The following is a 27,335-nucleotide window of genomic DNA, read 5'->3' on the forward strand; positions in this document are numbered from 1 at the left end:
CCTTGTAAATATTATCACTGACAAAGTAAATTTGGCTTTCTACATGTAAATATCACAATATTTGTTGCTACAGTTATTTAGCCTTGCTTAGAGCCTAAGACATTTAATCTTATTTTTTGATTCCCAAAAAATATTTGGTGTAATATCATATCTTCTTTACCATTGTGCAATTACATGTATATACATGTAAATGTATAATTAGTATGTAAAAAACTTAATTGAAACTGTAAGGATATCATGTCTTAAAAGAAATAATCTTGCAGCAGTTGAGTCCTAATAGTTGTCAATAGTTATTATCTGGAACTCGGCAAATGTGGTTTTTCCAAGCTCAATCCCCTGGTACAAACAAACTAAACCATTATAGCTTCAAGCTGCATGGACAACCGTTCACAATAGATTAGTGAATCTGTTGCGCTTATTTTCTAAACTGAAACTGTAAAAGTTTGTTTGTACCGCCGGATTAGATGGAAAAACCCAAATTATTCTTAATTCCGAAGTAAGTCTATTGACATATATATGGTAATGTGAATTGCCTGCCCTCAGAATTCAAGCATTATATTCTCCTTAATTAAGTGGATTTTTTTGTACATTTCAGAGCTGGCAGAAGATGATGAAGATTGGAATCCATGGGGGGAAGAGTTTGAAAATGAACAACTAGTCATATCACACCATGAACCACCGAAAATACTCTGGAACCTTGAACCTAAAAACACAGTCTCCAACAAGGGCAATAACACCACAAACAGAATTTTCAATGTTGAAGTGTGGGGCAAAGCTGCCATTGGTAAGAGTTAATATATCATAAAAAAAATGGTCATCCAGTGATCATTTTAACTTTTGTTGTCAATTAATGACAGATGGGGTTTGTGTCTGACAAGTATGGGAATTCAAAAATGATTCTATGTTCCAAAAATAACAGAACTCTTGTAATTGATTTAAAATAATCACTCGTTTAATATATATTCTATATTTTCATAATTGATTTTCATCAAAGGTCTATCATATTATTGATCGAATAAGAAACTTTTCATCATTGACCACTTATGACCACTTATGAAACATTGTTTAAGACATTTCGAAGTTTATAAGAGAAAAATTACAAAAGGTCTTATTTTTCGCCTTTTTGGGGGCCATTTTCAGTGGTTAGTGAACCCTTAAGCTTTTTTGACTGAGAATTCATCCAGAAGAGTAAGAAATACACATGTATATGAAGACCAAATGCTTACAAGAGAAGATTTATTGACTTATTGATTTGTATTGTATATTACAGTTTTGCATCTTATATCCCCCTCTACGTAATCTACAAATAATTGTCAGTGGCATTACAAATTATCACGGGACAGTGTCTGATACTTCTCCTAACTAGATTATACAAGATCCAAATATTCCCAGTGTCGAGTCCTCTATCTCTATAATTGTACAGCCTATGTCTACATATACTGACAATTCCTATTTGAGCCACGTCACGACAAAACCAACGTAATAGGTTTGCATCCGCGCAGTCTGATCAGGATCCATGCTGTTCGCTATTTAAGTTTCTTTACTTGTTATAGGGTCTGTAAGTGAACAGCATGGATCCTGATCAGACTGCGCAGGCTGGTCTTGATCCATGCTGGTAGCAAATCCATTATGTTGGTTTTGTCGTGATGCGGCTCAAATATTCCCGGTGTCGAGTCCTCTATCTCTATAATTGTACAGCCTATGTCTACATATACTGACAATTCCTATTTCATTTCCCCGGCCAAAAGTTGGTATCAATTTATATCTATTCGGTCAAAACAATTCTTTATTTTATCCAAGCAAGAAGTTGTAGTGACAGCTTTTTGTTGTTGATTTTTTTGTAAGGCCCAAAGTAAAGAATAGTTTATTTTTAAATGGTAAACCATTCAACAATAACAACACAATAAGACCAGTTACATGTTCTAACCAAAGAGCTTGCAATAAGTTGCCTATATAGATTCTCAAAATCTCAATACATCCTACTAGCTAGGTGTTTCTGCTTGTAAACACTTTATTTTGTTATTTTCAAAAGCTGTATTAATGTATGTTTTATGTGCATTTGATTATGACTTATAGAGAATAAACAATTTCTGTTCAATTTTAAGTGTAAAGCAGTTTTAGGCAAATTTCTTTTCTGTATTCACATATATGTTAAATTTTGTGCTCAACGAAGAAACCCTTATCTTGTAACTAAAGTAATGAAAACTAACTATCAGCCATTTTTTTAATGAAAATTGAAATTATTTATAGTAATATTTTTTACGATCATTTCTTGTTTATAACATTTTTGTCAGATTGTATGTTAAACTATATCATCATTTAAACCACCATAAAAATATTAACCACTAAATCTTTATCAATATAAATCAATATAAAATAAACTTTTTTTTATAAGGTATGTAAACCAGTGTCATATCTTCAGGCCACAAAATTTATACTTGAAAGGTTTGATCTCATCTTCTTTATACAAATGTGAGTGAGAAAAAAGTCTTAAGTCAGCAGGTTTTATCTGCCTAATTACTTGGGGAACTATCAATTCACCCGACTTAAGCTTAAATTGTGAAGTGACATAACTTTTGCCAATTACCCAGTACTTGTTGGAAACTTGCGATCCATAACAAAGATGCCCCAAATAAAATTGAGAAAAAATTTCAACTTTATCAGTTAATCATCAGTGAAAAGTGACAGAATCAGTGACAGTTTATAAGTCTTGTAAGACGCATAAGTAGAGGATATTGAATGAGTGTAGTTAAATACTAAATTTATTGAACGAGTTGAATAAAATCATATTATGCGAGCCTCTGGCGAGCATAATATTGTTTTATTCAACGAGTTCAATAAATTTAGTATTGAATCTACACGAATATAATATTCTATTTATCACATATATAAAATAAGAACAGTAAACTGTTAAAAGGAGAAATTTTTCTATGACGCGCCTATAGTGTAACGTTAACATTAGCACGCTTTAACTCTATGTTTCTATATAGCGCAAATGACGTCACGTCAAAAAGTTATTACACTAGTGTAATATCGTTTTTTAATATAAACACTACATAATGAGGTGATATCATTAATGTAATTCAGTTATGGCAAGCCTGGGCATTAAAACGATGTTAAAAATGAATATTATACAGTCACTATAAGTAGCATCCAACTGATGGTTTAAATAGATATGTCTCAGTGATTTTTATAGCAGTCACCAAAATATTATAGGTTGTAAATGGATGACATTGTTAATTATAAAAAAGCTATATATATGACAGAAAAGCCATTAGTATATTCCTTTTGAAAATGACAGGAAATTATGTACAGAGTTGACAATGCTGGTTAAGTAGGCAAGAAATGTTAATGATATTTAGAAAAAATGGTAAGAATTATAACAATTGACAGTTCATCATTTCAGTTAAACCATTTTGGGAGGATTTCAAAAGATACATTTTATACTTTTAGTTTTAAAAGGTAGATTTATTATCATACATTATAAAGCTAAGAGGAGAATAAAATTGCTGAACTTAAAGCTTTTTTAATTCCAACAAAGTACAATTTAAAATACAACAAACCTTTTTTCTTCTGTAACATGTCATGCTACAGAAGAAAAAGGTTTGTTGTAACTATATACAAATGTTTAAAGTTTATTTTATTACACTGACATTTTAAAGCCAGACACTAGTGATAGTTTGTACAACATTATAAACAATATAATACATGTGTGATGTGTATACAGTTGTCCTATATAAGAAATATGAGCCGCGTCACAACAAAACCAACGTAATGCCTTTGCGACCTGAATGGATCCAGACCAGCCTGCTCATTCGCGCAGTCTGATCAGGATCCATGCTGTTCGCTTACCAACTCTTTTACAAGTAGAGAAACTGATAGCGAAGAGCATGGATCCTGATCAGACTGTGCAGATGTGCAGGCTGGTCTGGATCCATGCTGGTTGCAAACCCATTATGTTGGTTTTGTCATGACGCGGCTCATATATATATAATCTAGTGGCAGTTCATGACCATATAGCCGTTGATTGATTTTTCTTTCTAACAGAATTTACCATTATTACAGCAGGACACTCTTCCCAGGACACAGTCTTTGTGTATAATTGGTTCTATTACTGATATAAAGGGAAAGTTTGGAGGACAGCAATATGTCTTTATTATATTCCTTACACAATTATTACTTACATTGACCGCTCAATCATGCTTTTTTGCCAAGATGTAGTTAGTGAAAGAGAATTGTATGTTCCGGATTTAAATGGAACGGTCGAATATGCTTTTAAATTTTTGCAGACTTTTATTTACATTATGCATTGACTTAGATACATTTAAATTCTGTATACTGTATAAACTATATAAACATACAATAAATTTGATTGTCACTATAATATAAGCTATCTTATGAATAGACATATAATTCAAATGTTTCTCACATATTTATTATTACTTTCCACTTTGTGATCTGACTTTTTCCACTTTGTAACTTGACTTAGACTGACCCTAACTCTACGGATCTTACAATAGCTACCAATACAGACCGGAATATCTAGCTAGAGGGTTAAACTGCTTATGGAGGTAAAGAGGTTCCGCCAAGTTTCTGCTAAACAGTTACTAAGAATTGTCTTACACAGGGGGTGTAAGACAGGTTTTTCTAGCAACGGTGTAAACAGTACATAATCCTGCCTGATATTCAAGAAAATTCTTGCTCTGCTTATATACATGTTCTAAAAGAACAAAGTTGAGCAGCTATTTAGTCTGATTGATGATTTGGTCACATGATTTGGTCACATGATAATTACTGCAATGATTTGTTACAGCTTACAGAACTCAGACTTCTGCAAATAATAATATTATAATTATGATGTGACAATTTTAACAGTGAGTTTAAAAAGTTATATCATTATCTTACTTTACAAATGGTACAAATTGATTAAGATATTTCCAATGCTGTTGAATTGTGTGTGTTAGATATTTTTAGCAAGACAATATATCTAGATGACAGATCCATAAATTTAGGTTGTATATAAAAATGTACAACTTGTTAACAAAAAATTCTTCATTTCCTTAATTAATGACAGGTGATTGTAATAAATGGTTTTGTAGTGAAATAATAACATTGTCATACATGTGTAAATACCAGAGTATTAAAACAAGATAATTCATGTATTGTATAATGATAAAAAACCAAAACTTCTTTTAAAGTGACCTTAGTAGCCCTTTTTATGTGCATGTACCTGAAAAAAAACTTTTTACCATTGCCGTGTTTTAAAAATAGTATTGGATTAAAACAAAATATTTGTAAGTTAAATTTGTGAAGGAAAAAAATAAATTTTTTTTACAAATTTTCAACAGCCCTAAAAACTACAAGTACATTACAAAAAAGAGGTCAAAATATGCAAAAATAATGACCTTGCTGTGATATTAGTCACACAGTAGAAATTAGGTGATGAATACTGCTCAAAGTTAGTGTCTCAAAGTTATTAATTACACATAGCATGTAAATTATAACTTGGACCTTGAATCTTTTAACTTTTCTTAAATTCTTGGAACATTTTTTCTGAAGATTTTCTTGAAATATTTTCAAAGCAGGCCACACTGTCATTGTTGCACCTCTACATAATGAAACCCCTTGTCTTGTTCTTTTTTGGACAGAACAAACTTAAAGTGAAAAATAGTTTTGGAAAGACCTTGATTGTCAATTATTTAGGCTGCAATCATTTCCTATCATTTAAGACTCAGGCCTGCACTATAAACAGTACTGAGCATTAACAGTTTGAATGAACATTTCAGTAATTGAATTGTTTTCTGGTAAGAATTTGTATGATGTATTTGTTACTTGATTGATAAAAATTGAGGGTATGAGCTAAAGTGCTATAGTTATTTCTCTGTTAGAATTCTGGGTTTGTAATCAAATCTAGATGATATATAGATAATGATATATTGGTACAGTTTTTTTTGTACAATGTCTTTCATCACTCCACCCACACTTTCTTATATGTGTGTTTGATAATAATATGTTTAACTTGAAAAGAAGGAAAATAGGTATTCCACTTGATTTTCCTAACAGAATTCTATAATTTTTCAGCAGAATAAGCCTCAAAATGATTGGCACAAAGTGAGTGTCATTATTTGAAAAAAAATAAAAAAAAATAAAATATAAATATATATATATAAAAATGTTAATGTTTTTCAGAGTCAGCATTTCATAAATTTACAACATATTTTTTCTGGTCAAAATGATGGAGATTTGAGCTTAGATTTAATATGCAAATGTTGAAACAGAGTCACTACTCTATGGAAATATAGTGTCTTACAAATTAAATATATCAACTTGAGAGAGAATTGTTACTTATGCTATGTCACTGCCCCTATAGACTGGAAGCTATATTTTTCACTTATTTATTCTGATAACCAGACAAGCTTAGGTATAGAAATATCTCATCTTGAAGGTGCTTAATGCTAACTTTTATCAGAGGAAGAGATAACAATTGACTTGATCTTTATATATAGTTATTGTTAGAGATAAAATTAATAGGGTATTGTCTATTGAATATAAGAAAAGATATTTTTTATTGTTCCAGAAGGCTTCCTGAATGTGCCCACTAGCTACTATAAACATAATTAAGTTTCATTGTTCTCAAAGATTTTTTGTGCCCAGTTACTTCTGAAATGGTTTCATTGTTTATAGGATAAAAGATTTTCTTAGCTACATTGTAACATCATGCAAACAAGAATAAAGACTTTTTCTATTTTAGAAATTAAAAAAAAAGATATCACTAAATTGGCTAAGTTTCAATGTGGCAACAATGGGAATTCTGAATTTACATCTTTCAACAGAATTTTATAAATTTTAATTTAATAAAAGAAGCTTAAAAGATATCTTCCTCAACTGGTATTATGCTGCTGACCAAAATCTAGGCCCCAATGCAGTACTGCCTATCAATTTCAAAGTGGATACTGGGTCACAAGCTAACATAGCTCAATATTCATCTTTGTATCCTAAAACACCCTTGTTATGCCGTCATCCTGCTCTTACAGAGCGGGGGAGCGTTTCACTTACGTACTTACGTTATCGTAACTCGAGTTTGGTCGTAACTTTTTGCGTAAATAGAACTTACGTATTTATTTGCATTTCACTAAACTTTCTTTGCTATGCATTTGCGTAAGTTTAAACGTAAAGTTACGCTCACTTATTACTGGCGTAAATTGCATGTTCTGTTAAGTGAAATGCAACTAAAGTAAATTTATGTTTTGCGTAAGTCAAATTTACTTAAAAAAAAGCAAAACTTCTGAATATTAGTGAAACGCTCGCCAGAGCTGTATTTGAGCCTGGCCTTAAACAAACCCAACCAAAAACATGTATTTTATAATAATCAATAACCAATTTTAATTTAAAAATATCAGAAACATCCTGAATGATACATTTATTACCTTTTTTTAATATAAAACCTAAGATCTCATTTGTTTATTTATTTGATATACTTTAACATTTACTTAATTGTTTATTTCAGGACTTTATTTATGGGAGCACATTCTGGAAGCATCACTTGAGGAAAGAATGGGTGGAGTGTGGAGTTATGGTGCCAAAACTGTTAATAATATTACATTTACGTAAGTTTTTAAGCACTTTATTAAAATGTTTTATAAAATTGGTTTAGGGGTTATGAACATTAATATAAAGTTTAGAATTGTCATCACCACTATGTTTTCACAAAGTTAAGGTGGCAGGTGGTCACCATGCGGGTATGAATTTTGTTTTAGTGAAACTAGTTGCTTTTCTTTAGAATTATTTTACTTCCCAAATCTCTTCAAAGATCTCTTCAAACTGCTGTTTAATTGAAGCTAGGCCTTTAATTTGTAAAGTAAAATTAGAAAGGTGAAATATGATTCCATTATCTGAATTTAAAGTAATACAGGTGTAAAACAATCTGGTAAAGCATTTTGATAAGAAAAGAACATCCAAATAAGGTTGTAATAAACATACAGAATATAATCGTGTTTGATGTAGACAAGTGTTTTAACAGTTATATAATGCTGCATTACTAGCGTGCTAACTCAATAACAGAAGCTATATATGTCAATGCTTGGAAAGTCTCATCAATCAAACAGAGGGACTTTTCACCTCTTCTCCAGGGAGAAAAATACCATGTTTGTTTTATGTATGGCGAGTGATATCTTAACATGTACAAAACAGACAGTGAGCAAATGGAAAAATTCCAAAACTGTCTTAAGTTTGAGAGATATATGTCCGGAGAATGGGACTAGACGATAGATTCCATTTAATCATAGCAGTGTTTGTTTTCCTATGAGAACAGTTTTAAGATGTTTCTTGACAATGATATGACTGTTTCAATTTATAGACGATGATTTAAGTGAATACTGTTTACATTTATAGACAATGATTTATTACTAGTTTTTGTAACAGACATAATATTTTATCTCATCTTGTCATCTTTTAGCTTAAGCTTATTTTGTTAAAGCCTCGTTGTTAGGAAGTGTTTATGCCTTTTAGAAAAAAAAGAAGAATATTTTCAATGTAAAGCTAGACAGATATATTAAATAGCACCTGCATGGTATTGTTTTTTATTGGTCAGCAATTTCTATTTGGACTTGGCAAGTAATTTTTTCTTTTTTCCATACTGTTATTGGCATAATCGTATAATATAATACACAGTCCATTTTCCATAATGATTAGATACTGAATTTAGTCAGACTTTTTCTGATAATTGTTCTATCTTAACCAATTACCATAACTCATGAATTGCTTGAAACTCACTTTATTTTGGAAAAATATTCGGTATTATTTATCATTCAGATTCCGAACTGGTCCAGGTGTGATACCGGAACAAGTGCCAAAAGATACTGAGAACCTCTTGCTCATTCTGAATGGACGGGAACCAGACAAGGTTCAGTTTGCTGAAACCTGGCTCAAATCTCTTCATAATCTGTCTCAGCTTAGGAACGTTGGTCTTGTGTTGCTAGGCAATGAGCAGTGCAATAATTCCTGGCTACATAACTACATGCACTATAATGGTGGTCTGGTGAAATTTGTGTTCCTGGTATATGATAGTCCAGAAATAGACAATGTTAACTTCTACCAGTGGCCATTAGGAGTTGCCACGTAAGTATCCTTGCCTTTGATTCAAATATTCGAATTAGTTTTTGATCACTTGATAATTGCTGGTTAGTTATCCGGAAAAGCCCTTTATGTGGATCAAATACCGATTATTGTAAAAAAATGTGTTATTTGGGCATTGAAAAAACAAACAAACAAACAAAATAACCTTGCCCAGGGTTGTCATTAACATTTTTTGCAGAAGGTTTGTTTTGAACTTGAGGCGGTCATTTCTGTCTTTATCATGCATAACAAAGAGTGTTTTCTTAGTTTTGAGGCGGCCCATAATGCATTTGAGACAGGCATTTTGGCCTCCTGCCGCCTCTTAATGACAACCCTGCTTGCCCTATTTAGCCCTTCCCTGTTTTAGAAATTATGTTTAGAATGTTTTAATTGGGTTATAATGTAAAGTTCCATATTTGTTATTGTGTTTTAAGTTTAACTAATTGAATAATAATGCTAATAAGAGCCCTATATTAAGAAGTCAACATTTTAGAGTCAGAATATCCAGGCTGTTTGACTAATAATATCTGTCATATGTTGCGGTTCGGATCGGAATATCCGTCCCGAGGTGACCCGCCCATGGGCGGGTGACCGAGGGACGGATATTCCGATCCGAACCGCAAACATATGCCAGATATTTTTTCTTGCATATTCTACCATATTTCATTATATTTTAAATTCTTTATCTTTAATTTCAATGGAAATGTATATCATGATAACCGTAACTACTTTCTTACAACAGCGTATGAAATTGCAACTTCATTCATAACGGTAAAATGACGTCATCCTAAGTGTGCCATTGTACAGCACGCGACTCATCTGGCACCCCCCATGCCAGATGAAATTTCGGCATGGGTAAAACTAACGGAAATGCCAGTCTGCTATGCAAGAATAGACTCTCTACTATTGTTTGCTCAAGTTTCAAATTTTCATATTGAAATTGAATTGGTCTATAGTGGAAGGTCTGTCATATAATAAATAATTACGTTGATTGTATTTATTATCAGGCATAACAACAAAAAGAATTATGTATTGTTGCTGTTGGCAAGTGCGAGATAAATGAACTGATAATACATATATCTATATAGCAGATAATAAATTCAGAGCAAAATATTATTTTTCATCATATAAATGTTGTTCATACTAAATCAATTTGAATTTTATCACCATTTCCTTTTAATTATAAAGGAAAATTAAAAAAAAAAGACAAAGTAAAAGTAGTCATCCCAAAAGTGATAACATATCATTTTAAATACAAATTTATTCCTGATTCCATATGGTGTTGAGCTATTCTCACTTGCAGTTAATTCTTTAACGATAGATTGATTGATGATGTTGATTCATTTGACATTTTCATTATTGTCCTTTTACCCAATATTATTGATTAAGAAAAGGTTCAATGTAGCATAAATAGTATGTTAACAGACGAAGTTTCCTTAAAATAGCATACAAGATAGATTAGGAAAAGATGATAGCATGTTCAGCACATAGTTCTATGCAATATTTCCCTGTAAATAATTGATGGATAAGGCTTCAAGGCAATTTTTACTGTCAAGGCAGTATGGAAACTTTCGATGTAATGGAAGACCGCATATAGTTGTGAAATTCATTGCATAGTTCTATGCAATATTCAGCAGTAAATAATTGATGGATTGGGTGTTTCAGTTTATCTTTGAAGTTGAACATTAATATTTAGTTGAAAACTGAATTTTATAATGTTACCAAATTGCATGTTTTAGCTCTCAGATATAAAATTAAAGGATCACTTTCAATATATAAGAATACCTAATATGTAAATAATAGGATGTATAAAATAAAATGCTTTTGCCACTTTAAAAAAACATAAAAAAATTTGTTGTGAATTGAAATTACAGTGCACATAATTACATGTACATAAATTCATTGTTTATAGTTTATTAAGGTAATTTATATGCATTTACTGAATTGTTGATTTTTGTTTAGAACAGGCATTAGTTTATTTTATTCAAAAGATAAAGTTATTATAGAAGTACAGTAAAATCTTTGATCAAAACTACTGTAAATTTTGAATAAAGAAGACATGTTAAACACTTGTCAATTAAAGTCATTATATTATGGTCCAGTTTGAATGATTAAATTAGTTGTGTTTGACTACATATCATCAAGGACCATTCTTTGTTTGTACCAGACTATAGAATATAAACAGATCTGACTCTTTTTAGCTCACCTGTCACAAAGTGACAGGGTGAGCTTTTGTGATCGCTTTTCGTCCGGCGTCCGTCCGTCCGTCCGTCGTCCGTCGTCCGTCCGTAAACTTTTGCTTTAAATGACATCTCCTCATAAACCACTGAGCCAATTTCATCCAAACTTCACAGGAATGTTCCTTTGGTGGTCACCTTTAAAAATTGTTCAAAGAATTTAATTCCATGCAGAACTCTGGTTGCCATGGCAACCGAAAGAAAAATCTTTAAATATCTTCTTTTAAACAACCCTAAGAGCTAGAGCTTAGATATTTGGCATGAAACATCTTCTAATGAGTGTCTACCAAGTTTGTTCAAATAAAAGCCCTGGGGTCAAAATTGGCCCCGCCCCCGGGGGTCATTGATTTTCCCTATATGCATATAGTAAAAACTTAAAAGATCTTCTTTTAAAGAACTGTAAGAGCTAGAGCTAAGATTTTTGGCATGGAACATCTTCTAGTGAGTGTCTACCAAGTTTGTTCAAATAAAAGCCCTGGGGTCAAAATTGGCCCCGCCCCGGGGGGTCATTGATTTTCCCTATATGCATATAGTAAACACTTAAAAAATCTTCCTTTAAAGAACTGTAAGAGCTAGAGCTTAGATATTTGGCATGAAACATCTTCTAGTGAATGTCTACCAAGTTTGTTCAAATAAAAGCCCTGGGGTCAAAATTGCCCCGCCCCAGGGGGTCATTGATTTTCCCTATATGCATAAAGTAAAAACTTAAAAAATCTTCTTTTAAAGAACCCAAAGAGCTAGAGCTTAGATATTTGGCATGAAACATCTTCTAGTGAATGTCTACCAAGTTTGTTCAAATAAAAGCCCTGGGGTCAAAATTGGCCCCGCCCTGGGGGGTAATTGATTTTCCCTATATGCATATAGTTTAAACTTAAAAAATCTTCTTTTAAAGAACCGTAAGAGCTAGAGCTTAGATATTTGGCATACAACATCTTCTAGTAAATGTCTACCAAGTTTGTTCAAATAAAAGCCCTGGGGTCAAAATTGGCCCCGCCCCAGGGGGTCATTGATTTTCCCTATATGCATATAGTAAAAACTTAAAAAATCTTCTTTTAAAGAACTGTAAGAGCTAAAGCTTATATATTTGGCATGAAACATCTTCTAGTGAATGTCTACCAAGTTTGTTCAAATAAAACCCCTGGGGTCCAAATTGGCCCCTCCCCAGGGGTCATTGATTTTCCTTATATGCATATAGTAAAAACTTATAAAATCTTCTTTTAAAGAACCCAAAGAGCTAGAGCTAAGATATTTAGCATGAGACATGTTCTAATGGGTGTCTACCAAGTATGTTCAAATAAAAGCCCAGGGGTCAAAACTGGCCCCGCCCCGGGGGTCATTGATTTTCCTTATATACATAGCAAAAACTTAAAAATCTTCTTTGAAAAAAACCCAAATAACTAGAGTTTAGATATTAAGCATGAAACATCTTTAAGTAAATATCTACAAAGTTTGTTCAAATAAAAGCCCAGGGGGTCAAAACTGGCCCTGCCCGAGGGGTGTCATTGTTTTTTACTCTATGTGTATAGTAAAAACTTAAAAAATCTTCTTTTAAAAAACCCAATGAGCTAGAACTTAGATGTTTTGCATGAAACATCTTCTTATGGGTGTCTACCAAGTCTGTTCAAATAAACAAATAAAAGCCCTTGGGTAAAAATTGGGCCGGGGGGGGGGGGGAGGGGCTATATACAGGTGAGCGACCTCAGGGCCATCATGGCCCTCTTGTTTGAAAATATTTTCTGTTATTTGCAGGTATAGAAACTTTCCAACTGTCGACAGCTCGAAACTTCCTGTACATATACATAGACAATATTCCTGTAACTTTCTAGGGACCATTTATAAGAATTCTTCACGAGAAACTTTAATGAAAATTTTAGAAGGTGATTTCTTCAGAGAAAAATGTTTCATCAAAGCTAGAAAACAGTAAGTATGTCTCTGAATAGAGAATGTATTTTAAATGAAGCTTACTAGATAATTTTGATAGATTTATAGATCTATGCCAGAAAGGTTGAAATGTAAAATTTGTTGTTAAAAAATGCCTACATTGTTTAAGGGATTAGGTAAATGATAAGATGTCTGGCTCCAAACTATTTTTGCTTTTTATATGTGAGTAAAAATTATTAAAAATTTTATGTCTTTGAATATCAGTGTTGACTTTTAGTGAAAACATATAATCCAATGTTGTAGAGAAAGTGTATATCTGTAAAATAAATTGCATGTTCAATTTGTGTGCCATCATTAAAATATTTTGATAATTTTCTAGTGTTCAAAGAAGTTGACAGAGTTAATTCAGGAACAAGAAAATTTATATTTAAAAGTTATTGCTGTAACTAACAAGTGTTTTGTTGATCTATCTAGCTGCCTAGTTGTCATTGTAACAAAGCACAGATGGGCACATGATTTATTTATCCACAAGCTGGGCAGCAGCATCTGAATTTAACTGTGTTAAATTTACTTAAATTAAAAAAAACACACTTAAATTTCCTGTCTTTTGTATATAGATGGCTGCCCCTGGAGACAGACAGCACAAGGGAGCAGTTTATACAGGCATTATCTCAGAGTGATCTCACACTTAACCCAGTCGGTGTCAACACTGAATGTTACCGGATCTACGAGGCCATAACGTTCGGTTCTGTTCCGGTGGTAGAGGACATCATGACACCAGGACATTGTGGGAGATCAAAGTCATCTAGTTCCTTTCCTTTACGTCTGCTCAAAGAAATGGATGCACCTCTCATGTACATTAAAGATTGGTCAGAATTGAGTAAAATCATAGAAAATGAGAAAAAACTCAGACATAGTGAAATTGTGAAAAGACGACGAAATTTGTTACTATGGTATGAAAGTTTTAAATCAAAGATGCGACAAAAACTCATCCATGTGATAAATAAACATTTTTTTGGCCTAAATAGATAACATTTCATAGGAAACATTATTTACATATATCAAGAGTTTATTACAGAAGTGTTTTAACTTCTGTTTTTACTTTTTATTAAGTTATGAAAACTTTTGGTTGAACCCTTAGTTTTGTTTGTCTTTTATGAATAAGGAATATATTTCATTGAGTTTGTTTTTTGTGTCACCTCTACGGAGTAGTGGCGACATATAGGGATCACTTCTCCGTCGTCTGTCTGTCCGTCTGTCTGTCTGTCTGTCCGTCCGTCCGTCACAAAACTTGTCCGGACTACTCCTCATAAACTACTGGTGCAATTTCATCCAAACTTTACAGGAATGATCAGTACCAAGTCTAGTTGTGCATATTGTCAGGATTTACCGGTTCAATGATTTTTGTCAGAGTTATGGCCCTTTAATAATTTTTAATTTTAAAAGTTTGTCCGGACTACTTCTCTTATGCCACTAATGCAATTTCAATGAAACTTTACAGGATTGATCTGTAGCTCAAGTCCTTGCGCATATTGCACGGGTTTTCCGGTTGAATGATTTTTTGCCGAGTTATGGCCCTTTGATAAAAAGGTTTCTTTTTCTGTGTGTTGCCAGATACACAAAAGCTTGTCCAGACTACTCCTCATAAACTACTGGTGCAATTTCATCCAAACTTTACAGGAATGATCAGTACAAAGTCTAGTTGTGCATATTGTCAGCATTTTCCGGTTCAATGATTTTTGTTTGACTTATGGCCCTTTAATAATTTTTATTTTTAAAGTTTGTCCAGACTACTTCTCTTATACCACTTATGCAATTTCAATGAAACTTTACAGGATTGATCTGTAGCTCAAGTCCTTGCGCATATTGCACGGGTTTTCCGGTTGAATGATTTTTGGCCGAGTTATGGTCCTTTGATAAAAAGGTGTTTTTTTCTGTGTGTTGCCAGATACGCAAAAGCTTGTCCGGACTACTCCTCATAAACTACTAGTGCAATTTTATCCAACTTTACAGGAATGATCAGTACAAAGTGGTTAGTCTAGTTGTGCACTGTCCGTCTGTCTGTCCGTCTGTCACAAAATTTGTCCCAACATGAAATTGGCCATCATGAGGCGACACATGTGATTACTGATCGCTCTTGTGTTTGTTTGTTGCCATGCCAGGTGGCAACTTTCTAGCTTAACTGGTTGCTGGTTTACTTGATAATCTCAGGTGCCCCTTTGTGTATTATTCAGGTAGGAATAGGCACCTGAGTAGAAGCTAGCTGGATAGCTTCCTTACATAAATGAATCCAAAGTCCTTGAAGGGATTTGAACCAACAGCTGTGAGTGGCAATTGATATGAATTTGACAGCATTAATATTTCACCGAGTAATATCATCAATATGATATGTGATAATATTAAAAATACCTTGAAGTTTGAGTGGAATATTCAATGATTTATCATTTCAACTGTGAAGTAAAATATTTACCACATACAATGAAAATTTTCTCTGTATTTAAATTTATCTGTTTATGAAATAAAGTCATAATTAAGAGATGCTGTGTGGGTGATACAAATCAATCTTGGTGATGAAAATAATAATGCAATAAATTTTGCTTGTTTTCTCATTATTAAAACGTAATCTTCATATTGTTTTAAATCTTGAATTTGTTTGTATTAAGCTGTGTTTGTAGATTATTTAAATGATTTAAGTAATATGAGAAAGTAATATTTGGATGTCAGTCTCAGTTTAGCTCTTTATTGTATCAGATATAACTATGATTATAAATTATCATTTTACAAAATATTTTTATTGTTATTTATCCTATTTTAAGAGTTATTTACTCCAGATTTTTCATATTATGTGTTCAAGTTTATTTTTCAGAATAATGATTTTGCCATGCAAGCATATACATGTAGACGCTATTATCAGATTGAGAAAATTTCACAAACAATTAACATGTTAAGATTTTTAAATACGAAAAGTTTAGATTTAAATTATTTAATATTTTTAGTTACAAGTTATCTGAATTTGTCAATTCTTAAATAATGAAGGAAGTAATGAGTTGAGCATAGGATAAGGAAGGACTAAAATAACTAAATGTATGTTTAGTAAAACAGATATTTGTATATTGACTGCAGGGAGTAAGGGAGTTTTTTTTCATTAGTTTATTATGAAATATTTAGTGATACTTTTGCAGATGACCAATATTTTTAAGTTTTTTATGCATGAATTATATAGATTGTGTAAAGTTTGTTTTTATTTCTTTACGATTAAGCCATTAAGTAAATTGGTTAGTATAGTTTTATAGGCCTTATAAATGACCTAATGCATAACTGTGATTTATGTTTAAATATTATCTTTAAATATTATCTTTAAGCCTTCTATTGGCAACTGAATGTAACCAGTACAGACCAAGTTCAGCCAAGCACTGGTCTGATCATTGTCAGCATTGATTGCTGTTCAGTCAGTTCTTATATTGAAATTTTCCCTAAATATAATGAATGGTTTTGCCCAGATTGAAAGATGGACAAGTCCATTTAAGATATTTAGCGGTGTAAAAGTTAATGGAAGTTGCACACTGGTTTTTACAATATTTTTGATGGTATTTTTCTTTACCTGACAAAATCTTTTTTGAAATAGCTTAGTTAACTAAATAAAGTAATTGATTTGATATAGACAAAAATATTTTTTGGTTTTGGTCACCCACAAGTACTAAGTCTTGCTTGGAATAATAAATAAGTACAGTGTTTAAGTTGCACAATGTGTTAAATACACATTTACAATGAATAGTGTTTTCTCTTTGTAGTTGTACACATCGTCAGTGAGCTGATACAGGTGTATTTTAGTAATAGCAACCATATAATAGTTTTGTGCTAGTCCATTGTTATAAAAGCTATGTTTGAATTTGTCAGAATCTTTGCTTGCTATACTTTTTAAGCTTTTAAGCATCCATTGTGTATATCTAAGTTTTTTTTTGGTGAAGGGGAGAGTGTTTACAAAATAGGCTTACATAAAAATATGAACCATGTGCTTTTTGATAGTTTAATTTTATCTTGTATATTTGTACGATTATTGTTTAAATTACGTTTTAAGTTTATTGTGAGTTAGATATTAGCCAAGAAAATTCGAAGTAGGTCTTCCATTACATTAGTGCTATTTTTATAAAGGAGCCTTATTTCAATTATTTGGATGTATTATGTTTTTGTAAAGGAAAGAGTGGACCAATGAGCGTATAACTACTGCAGGAACTAGAAAAATTATGTTACGATAAAGGTGACTGTATTTGAAAACACATTCATTTGTTATTAAAACACATGCTAAAAGTGGCATTGTTCCAGGTATTCTCCATATTCACTTGACAGATGACCTAATTTTTGTTGAGCCCAATTGAGTTGCTTAGTCATCACAATGGCAGCTTAGTGTAAGTGTTTGTGTGTCCATCAGGATTGTACAGACTGTGACTTTGCCATACATTTATGGATGCACAAAATTCAACATCAGTTGTAAAGAATGTCAAGCGTACCAAATTGTAACTGTTAGGTCAAGGTCATACTTATGGGTCAGATTTGAAAAATGAGTGTATTTTTGCTTGTTAGACATATGAGCCGCGTCATGACAAAACCAACATAGTGCGTTTGCGACCAGCATGGATCAAGACCAGTCTGCGCATCCGCGCAGTCTGATCAAGATCCATGCTGTTCACTATCATTGCTCTACTTGCTATAGGGTTTGTAAGCGAACAGCATGGATCCTGATTAGACTGTGCGGATGCGCAGGCTGGTCTGGATGCATGCTGGTCGCCAACGCACTATGTTGGTTTTGTCATGACGCGGCTCATATGTTCATGGAATCTCAAATAAATTGGTAGAAATGTCAACAAATGTGAGTAAATGTGTTGCCTGTTAAAACTAGAATAATTGTTGCTTAAAGGTCAAGGTCGTTCTCATTAATGATTTGGTAATTGCCAGTTTAACAGAAAAATGGGTGATGAATTAAACAATGAACAAACACAGATATGATATATTTTGTGAGTCAAGTCAATCAGATGGCTGGTTTACCAAACTTTCAGTATCTTGGGTGTTTTTTCCCCACATTTTTAGTATGTTTAATTAACATGAGATAAAACTTGTTCTGACAGTGTTTGATAAATGCTGTATATTCATATAACAGAAATGTAATAGATATTCATATAACAGAAATGTAATAGATATTCAAATAGAAATAAATATAATAGATATTCATATAGAACAGAAATGTAATAACATGGGGTATAGAAGACAATCATTTTTATATTGTTTGTCAAAATATAGATATGTTGAAGACGCCAAAAATATTACAATGAAATAGAACCTCTTATATTTCTAGTACATTTAGCAGCATTCATTTACCAAGGCTATATAAGGTGCTTGTTTTAACATTTTCATTATCACAAACAAATTTGTATAGCTTTTTATATAACTTCTCCAAATCCTGATTCTTTTAATCATTATTTTAATCGGTATAGGCAGTTTTGATATTTTTAAGGGAAAAAAACTTGTTTTTTTTATCTGTTTACAGTTTAGTGTATTTTTCTACAAGGCAGCAGACTATTTAGGAGTTTTTACTGCGACATCTAGATAGATGTGTAGGTTTAAAATTTTATAAGGCAACTATCTTTTTGAATTAGTGAGCCTTTTATTACATTTTCTATTTCAAATAGAGAGAGAGCAGAATAAATGAAGTCGGCAAGTTGGTAACTTTGATATTTAGAAAATTGTACAATACAGGTTGAGCATATAGCTGTAAGAATGAATACAAAAGCTTTATATCAAAATGATGTTTAGGCCAGTATGCCAAAGGTTTAATACTTTCAATAAGCCCATCCTTGATAAGTGGATCAGTGTCAGATTTTGTCTGCAGAACAACATATTATTTTAATAACATGTGAATTAAAGAAGCAGAGTATTACATATTCTGTAATAAATGTTAGCAACAAAATGCTTTTTGAACTACATTAAAAAGCTATCATATGGAGTTTATCTTTAGCAAGAATTTCTTGTTGTCTTTTCATTCCATTTTGTATTGTTTTAAGATATTTTCATTTTGTCATTGATAATAGTTGTAAATAGTTTGTTAGATATACAATGTAGTACAAACAGTCTTTCACATGATGTAGATAGTGTCTTCATACTGTATTGTTGTTTTATTTTATGACATTGATTATAATTACATCTTTCAGTATGAATAGATTTCATATTTTCATGGGTAAAAAATGCCATATCAGTATACAGATGAAATAAAAATGTTGACATACATAACCATGTGTTCCTTGTCCTTAATTCATTTTGTATGTTCTGCTTTCTGAATTGTCATTTATGAGAGGTTATGGTCCCGGTCCTTCACCAATTTTGGCTTATATTTTCCTGCCTGAAGCAGTTTTTTGGGTTATCTTGTTTCTACGTCTTCCAGTGACGTCATTCAGTGACATTTGGCTGTTGATATGATATCACACCAGAACAATGTTGTAACTTTAAACCTTGGTAAATAGCACGAAATGTTGTGATTTGATATACATGTACGTACTTGGGAGGTAAATCTGTATTTAATTGAATATGAAAAGTTTAGCAATAAAAGTTGATACTTAGTGTACAATATATATTAAAATACAATTATCCGCAAATTTGAAATTTGCCACAAGACGTATATGAATAGCGTATTGGCTCAACTTCATACTGCCAAAAAACTATTAGACATGCTAATGTTAAATTAATATTTCATGTTTCAGACTTGTGAAAAAGTATTGACAGTACAAAAAAGATGAGTTAAAGATAGAAATTGTCTCGAATTACACTATTCTTATGAATGATTTGTTTAAAAAAGTGAAATATATGATTTTGTTAACTATTTAATGCTGCACAAAGTAATTAATAATAGGCAAATAAAATATATGGCTGCTTATGTCAATGGGAGGTTACTAATTTGAGCAATAAAATTTCATCTCGTTAGATTTGGATATAGCATTGCTTAATGACTTAATTGAGACATCAGAATATCAATATTCTGTTTCAAATTTAAATTTGGTTTCCTATCATTAAGAATGACAGCGCGCCTTGTTTACCCCCCCCCCCCCCGCCATCTTCTTAAATGCAGTTCAATAACATTACAAACTCTTGATAAGAAAAGGAGCATAACTTAAAGGAAACATGGAAAAATCTTAATATATACTCTGAAAACAAAGGCTAGAAAATTAAATTATGAAGCAACTCAAACGCATATATACAGAAACAAAAAAATTATAAACACGGTGTTTGATTTTTAAAAGCGAAACTTAACTAGGAAAAAGAGCTTCTGATCGTAATTACCAACACATGTCGTCTGCATTTACCGTTAAAGAGTGGATGTTCTGGTGGATATTATTCACTAACCAAATAAGATGCCACTGTAACTGCTTACTGAAACAAAACTTTTACTTATTGTTGGTCGTTCTTATTGACTGAGCCTATTCGTTGACAGTCCCTAGCACCGGCTTACACATCATTCAATTTTCAGACATGATTGTAAAATAGAACATTTGAAATATCCGTAGACATGAACTTCACAGCAGGTATAGATTTTCACATTAATATACTTTAATGCTTTGAATAAGAAAATTAGAGATCATTTCTCTGAATTGCAACAGAAACTGTTGACCAACACTTACAAAAGTTGTTTTAATGTCAATAGAAAGACAGACAAGACCTGCCGGCTTTTTAAATTTGAATTTAAAAGTCTTTTGTGTGATATGCAGGCTTCATAGCCTTAGATCCCCTTTCAAAATTCCATTTTATTTAGTTCTGCCCATAGTTTTCTCGTTTAGGGCACACACTTTCTATTACTTTGGGACCATACAGTACACCGCTTTTTATTGAATGGCACTACTGAATGGCATTGACGGCTCCATGATAACCGCCGTATGAACACATCTGCGGATGTTTCTAAATTGAAAATTTCACCATTTTCTTGTTTGAATGTTGAATTTTGCTTAAGCCGGTGCTAGGGGGGGGAAGGCGGTTATTTGCACTTTCCAATACCGTACATGAACAGGCTCAATCAAACCGAGCCTGTATCATTTTCAGATTCTTTAGGGATTCTTGTTTACTCTTTTTTCTAGTATTGTAAGAAGTACGCGATATAACGTTCTGACAGAGTGGTAGAGCTTATGTATAACCTTGTTCTCTGAAGCAGATGGCCATAAAGCCTACAACTACTTATCGATTTATATTTTTCACAAAATATACCAATAATGACACTGCTGATGACTTTATACAAAATTGGTTAAATTACTGATATAAATGGAAATTTCTCGAGACAAAATGCTGTCTATATTGTCTCAATCACGCAAATCCGGATTGATACGACCTCTCAATAATAATTTGTCGCCAAGACGTGATTAATGTAAAGATTGGAATTGGCAAGAGCTCTTTTCTCTTTTTTCACTAGTAACAAAATGCACCATTCTTTTAACGGCTTATAGTGAGACAGTTATGTCTATAAAATACAAACTTTATCTTTTGTATTATAAATGGCAATACCTGTACTTTGTTAATTTCATATCCTTATTTAATGGTGAAAACTGGCAAACAAGCATAATTGCTTCGAGAACATAAAAGTTATTATGTAATTTGAAGTTATTATTTATTACATAACTTGTCCCAAAACCAGAATAACCAAACCGACTATTGCAAGCCGATCTGCACAAGTTTTTGTCATAATGTTTCTGAACGAAATGTTGAAAATAACTCCGTGCGCATACTATATCAGACAATAAAATATAATTCATACAATTTGTATTTAAATATGAACATCATGACATTATTGAAATGACATTATTTTCGGAAATATAATATTTATTATGATGCACTCTATCTGTCATCTTTCATTTACATTTTATAATTATGTATTGTTCAGGTAAAGGATAAAATCAAAAGTTGCTTTCCCAGTGCACTAATGTCCTCACTTATGTTTTCTCTTAATTCAATTCATGACTTTTTGTTTCTATGGATTGGTAGATGAGTTGGCTGAACATTCATGTAAAATAGTCTTCTCTTGAAACGAAAATGTAATTGACCGGTAGTGATATTTATCAAATACATCTGGGAATCAAGCATGTACTTTTTGCACTAAGGTATACTATTTCATTATTCTGTTAATACAAGTCAGTCAACCGTCTTTTTACTGTATATCGGTTGATGATTTGGCTTAGAAACGTTTTTTTGAACATGAATGTGAAACAAATGTTTGCTTAACAAACGACCCAAACTATGTTCTATTAATGTAACCGGTTACCCATATAATGTTTTAACATTATTGTTTCTTATGTTCCTGGAATTTTTCAAAATAATTTTAAGTGTATATTTTTCGCAAATCTACTTGAAATATGAATAGAACTTACGACTTTAATTTGATCAAACTCCTCGGAGAAATTTAACTTAAATACACAGAATTTGTCTGAAATGATGTTATCTTGAAAGCAAACATAAAAACAAGGTATCTATAAATGGTAATTCAGGGAAATAAGTACCCACACTCACAAACACAGAATGTGAAACATAAGTGATTAAAGTGTCAACAATTATAGTTTATGAAATAACATGTTTTTCTCAAAATAGAGAAAATACGATTTCTTACAGAAAGTCCAAAACGGCAAAATTGAACATGTTGCCGGCTCGGTTTGATTGAGCCGTTTTATGGAAGGTACTGTAAAGTGCAAACCACCGTCCATGTCCCCTTGCACCCTCTTTAGCAGAACTCAACATTTTAAAATAAAAATGGTGAAATATTGAATCTAGAAACATCCGCAGATGTGTTCATACGGCGGTAATCATGGAATCTTCAATGTGACACGTAAGTGACATTCCATGAAAAGCGGCGTATGGTCCCAAAGTCATAGAAACCTTGTAGCTTTTCTAGTCGAAATTACATTGATTAATTGGTTGAATGGCAGCATGCAGGGCGTGATTGTTCTTTTGTTATATGCCTTCATTTTACATTTATATATATCTAACAAATTACTATTATCTACTTTAAAAGAAGTGAAATTTAATTTTTATTGAAGTAATTTCACATCTTTACTAAATAAATGTTTATAATGTACAACTTTTAAGGCAATTTATAAGGAATATTGCATATTTACAACAAATGAACAAGAAGTAAAACACATGTGGATAAGTGAATGCTGTCAATCATTTTATCTGATTTTGTGAAGCATAAATTAAACATCTTTGTCAAAACAATATTTTCGTACGAAAAAGCACGGTTTTCTTGAAAATAATAATGAATTTTCTTCAAATCCTTTGGGAATGTGAATTATGGCTTGAAATAAAAACGAAGACAAAAAGTTGTAACGGCTGATTTTTCTTTATTGATTCTTGTACTTTTTAGAAATGTAATAGTATGCTTGTAGAGATGAATTTCTATTGAATTAAAACTATTCACGATTTAAAGTTATATGACGAATCAGTCTATGCCAAGTATCTAAGATAATGCTATATTAAAATGATACTGGTTATATATAAGATTTAATTGCAGACACCTATTTTCTGGATATTCAACAACGCATCTGTGTTATTGTTTATAAAGCTGTGTGAACTCCCCTGTAATCTTAATTGTTTTTTTTTAAATTACCTTATAATCTTGTAAGCATCATAGGAGGACAAAATACACTTAAGCTAATGTTTGATTCGAGAGTATAAAAGAACAAATATGCCAGATATATCTCTTTCATAGTTTTCATGTGTTTTATCCGTTTTTTGGTTCATTTGGTATTCCTTTCATTTCATTGTGATGCAGTAAATCGTATGAAACAAGTTTAATTATAACATGATAATGGTTTTCTGTAGAAAAATATTCATGTCGACATTGCCTACAGTGGATTTAGTTTAGTGATATAACCAATTCAATATCTGGACATTTTCGAAATTACTGACTCTTTTCCGTTACATAATTTAACTATTTGCGATTATGACAATTATGAAAATTGTAACTTTGAGAAGTAAATGAAATTTTGCAATATAATATTTTCGGCTTAATATAACTTTCATATGATTTTTTTATTTGATCAAATGTTTGGAAGAAAAATGAATGTGTACATTTGTTGGCAATAATTAACGCAGGATTTATTCTTACACTGGTTTATGCAGCTTTGAAAATGCACATAACCTTTGTATAAGATTAAAAGATAATTTAACCCTTTGCCTGCTGGTACCCATACGACCCGTGTAGATACTGAATGAGCCCCTTTTGATCATGGTCTGTACCGTTCGATATTCCGACATATTTTGTAATTGTAACTGAAAATGATAAATATCCAAATTGAAAGATGGACATGTCCATTCAAGATATTTAGTTAGGCAATATGTAAAGTTAACATTTGGATATTTCGACTATCATGGAAAAACATCTATAGAAATAATTGAAACGAGAAAATACTTCATGCCCTTGTACATTTTACCCGTTCACCACACACGTATAAGAAACAAAACAAACACATAGTGTGACTGAGTCTTTTATTATGCGGCAGTCACTAATTGCTTTGCACATTGAAGTAAATTTTGTATGCTTTTGTTCCTCTTTTATGTTATGCACCTGAATCTGTTTCACAACATCAATACTATACAACTTACTAGTACAGAAAGACACAAATGTACAAAAATGTTCTAACATGTACGTGATACAATCTTGATTATTACATTGGTACACGTTATACGTTTGTGCTATGTAACATATTGTCATTTAAGCCTACAGCTTGTTATCGGTTTATATTTTTAAACAGAATATTCCAGTAATGATGTTCCTGATGGCTTCGTACGTAATTGGTTAAATTACTGATAAAATGGAAAATGCCTTTATATATTGGATCCATCACGCAATTTCGGATGTATACGATCTTTTAATAATAATATGTCGCCAAGACGTGTTTTCCACTATAGTAACAACTTTAATCCTACTTTAATCATTATTTATTAATTACAAAATACAAATCACATCACTTTGGTCTGGATAAAAACATCGACAAAGAACATGTGTTAATGTTCAAAATAGTAGTGTTCATTGTTATCTTTTAAGCTTATTCTAGTATATACATAAACATAGTTTTATAGTCAATGGTCCAACTAATTTACTTACTTTTGTTTTGTTGAATTTACCTTAAATTTTACTATAAGTTAAAATGATACTGACCAAGTAGATAGTAACAATGCAAACAGTATTCATTTTATGTATAAACGGGATAACAATAAGGAAGAGGAATATATTACTTGTTTGTCAAGTTATAATAGAAATGACAATTTTAAAAATATATGCCAAGATATTATAGTTCGGATGTAAGTACATGTAACAGTTTAAATACAATCTGTTTAGATTTAGTTGGCGTTACTTTCCTGTGTCTAGGAGAAAGCTTAGTTGTAATACAAGAAATTCATCCAGGAAAGTTTTAACAAAATATGACACACTTCAATGGAGGAGGTAGATAAATAGATGGTTTAGTTGTATTGGTTTCTTTACTTCACAAGATCATGTGTCAAGTGACGTGTTGCAGCTGTAAAAAGTTGTCCCGTACTTCATTTCATTTTTGTTGTATTTTTCTGGTCCTTCGGGATTTGATTCCAGCACTTCATGTGTTGAAAATTGAGTACCACTCAAGCCGGTGCTATGGGATGTGAGGGATGCTGCACTTTTTCATTACCCATCGTCAAACCAAGTCTGCAATTTTCATGTTATTTTGTTGTTATTTATGCTTCAGAGTGATCACCTTTTTCAAGATTTTTAATAATCGTACAGAAATTTTTCATGTGATAAAAATTACGGAAATACAGTAAAGCCTAGGAATGATTATTTCTTAATGACGAAGAACTGTCTAAATTACTTAAGTTAGAATAGAAATGCTAAGGCTTACTGGATGTTGTTAAGATGTTTATAAATAAATCTAAATAACTATAGTTTGTCATTTGATGATTTTCAGTGGTATCTTAACTTCGTAAGGTGATATGTGATCTTGAAATAATTTTTTTTATCAACGTGTCGAAGATGTTTCAATAACAGATAACTGGACGGTCAATTAGATATTATATATTCAGAACTAACTATACCATTTGAGAAACCAGCAAAAATAAAACGTGTAAATATAAATGTTTGCAAATCAGCAGATTCAAAGTTAATACGAAATGTATGTTTTAAATATGGTTCTTGTTCAACTCATTTTTTCAGTTACAGCCAAAATTTAAAGGTTTAATTTGGTTTTGTTGTTTAGTCAGTTCAAGATGAAGTGAACACTGACACAAATAAGTGCACAATAGTTAACACTTTTCATCTTGAAATATTTTTGGCGTCACCCTTGATGCTTTGCTTTTCGGCTACGCTTTGGAAATATATTTTTCTATTTCTACAGTGGTATACAAACAACATTATTTCGAACATGTGCATTTCAGAACTATTAAAAAGCACAAGCGGAGAAAGTTCCAGTTTTTTTCTAGGGACATGAAGTATCTGACGTGATTACGCCAAAAACCAACACGATCCAGTAGACTTCATGACTTGTTTATATTTCTTTCTTGCAATTTTGGATGTGAATAATGTCATTTTATGTATCTTTGTAAAACTAATAAATGTTGCAAGCCATTCCAGATAATAAAATACAATCTATAAATATTGCAAATTATTTTGTACATCTGTACGTTTAGAAATAACTGAAATGACATTATTTTCGAAAACGCAATGTTCATTTTGAAGTAATTTGTCGGTATCTTTCATTTGTATTTCATGGTGATAAAACGAAGGAATGATTGACTAAGAGTTAAATGACAAAAAGGAATAAAACTCATTAACTTCTTTCCAAGAATATTGTTTATACCTTGTGCATCAAAGGCATTCACTTTATTTTTTCTCTTCTCTTCAAATCAATCAAAGACCTGAGCTTGTTCAGGGTGAGCTTTTCGGATCAACGAATGTCCACTTTTGCCTTAATTGTCACAAACTAGGCCAGCATTTTTGTCTTAGTTATAACTCGGACGAGTTTGGTCATCTTTGCCTTGTTAACACTCTCCAGGCAACATTTTTAACCCAGGAATCCTTGAAATTAGTCAAGAGTTTGGTGTCATGATTTC

General features: G+C 31.9%; 1 protein-coding gene across 1 annotated transcript; it reads left to right on the forward strand.

Annotated features, from left to right (window-relative positions):
* Positions 1–534: 534 nt before the first annotated feature.
* LOC132751952 (ribitol-5-phosphate xylosyltransferase 1-like) lies at positions 535–18,737 on the forward strand (the record flags this gene model as incomplete). The annotated part of the gene is made up of 5 exons (XM_060742172.1): positions 535–784; positions 7,508–7,607; positions 8,812–9,117; positions 13,101–13,271; positions 13,850–18,737. Coding segments are annotated over 5 exons (1,242 nt in total), but the record flags the coding sequence as incomplete, so codon positions are not given.
* Positions 18,738–27,335: the final 8,598 nt, after the last annotated feature.

This window comes from Ruditapes philippinarum, unplaced genomic scaffold, assembly GCF_026571515.1.
Source record: "Ruditapes philippinarum isolate M1 unplaced genomic scaffold, ASM2657151v2 ctg1565_1_1_1_1, whole genome shotgun sequence".
Taxonomy (NCBI): domain Eukaryota; kingdom Metazoa; phylum Mollusca; class Bivalvia; order Venerida; family Veneridae; genus Ruditapes; species Ruditapes philippinarum.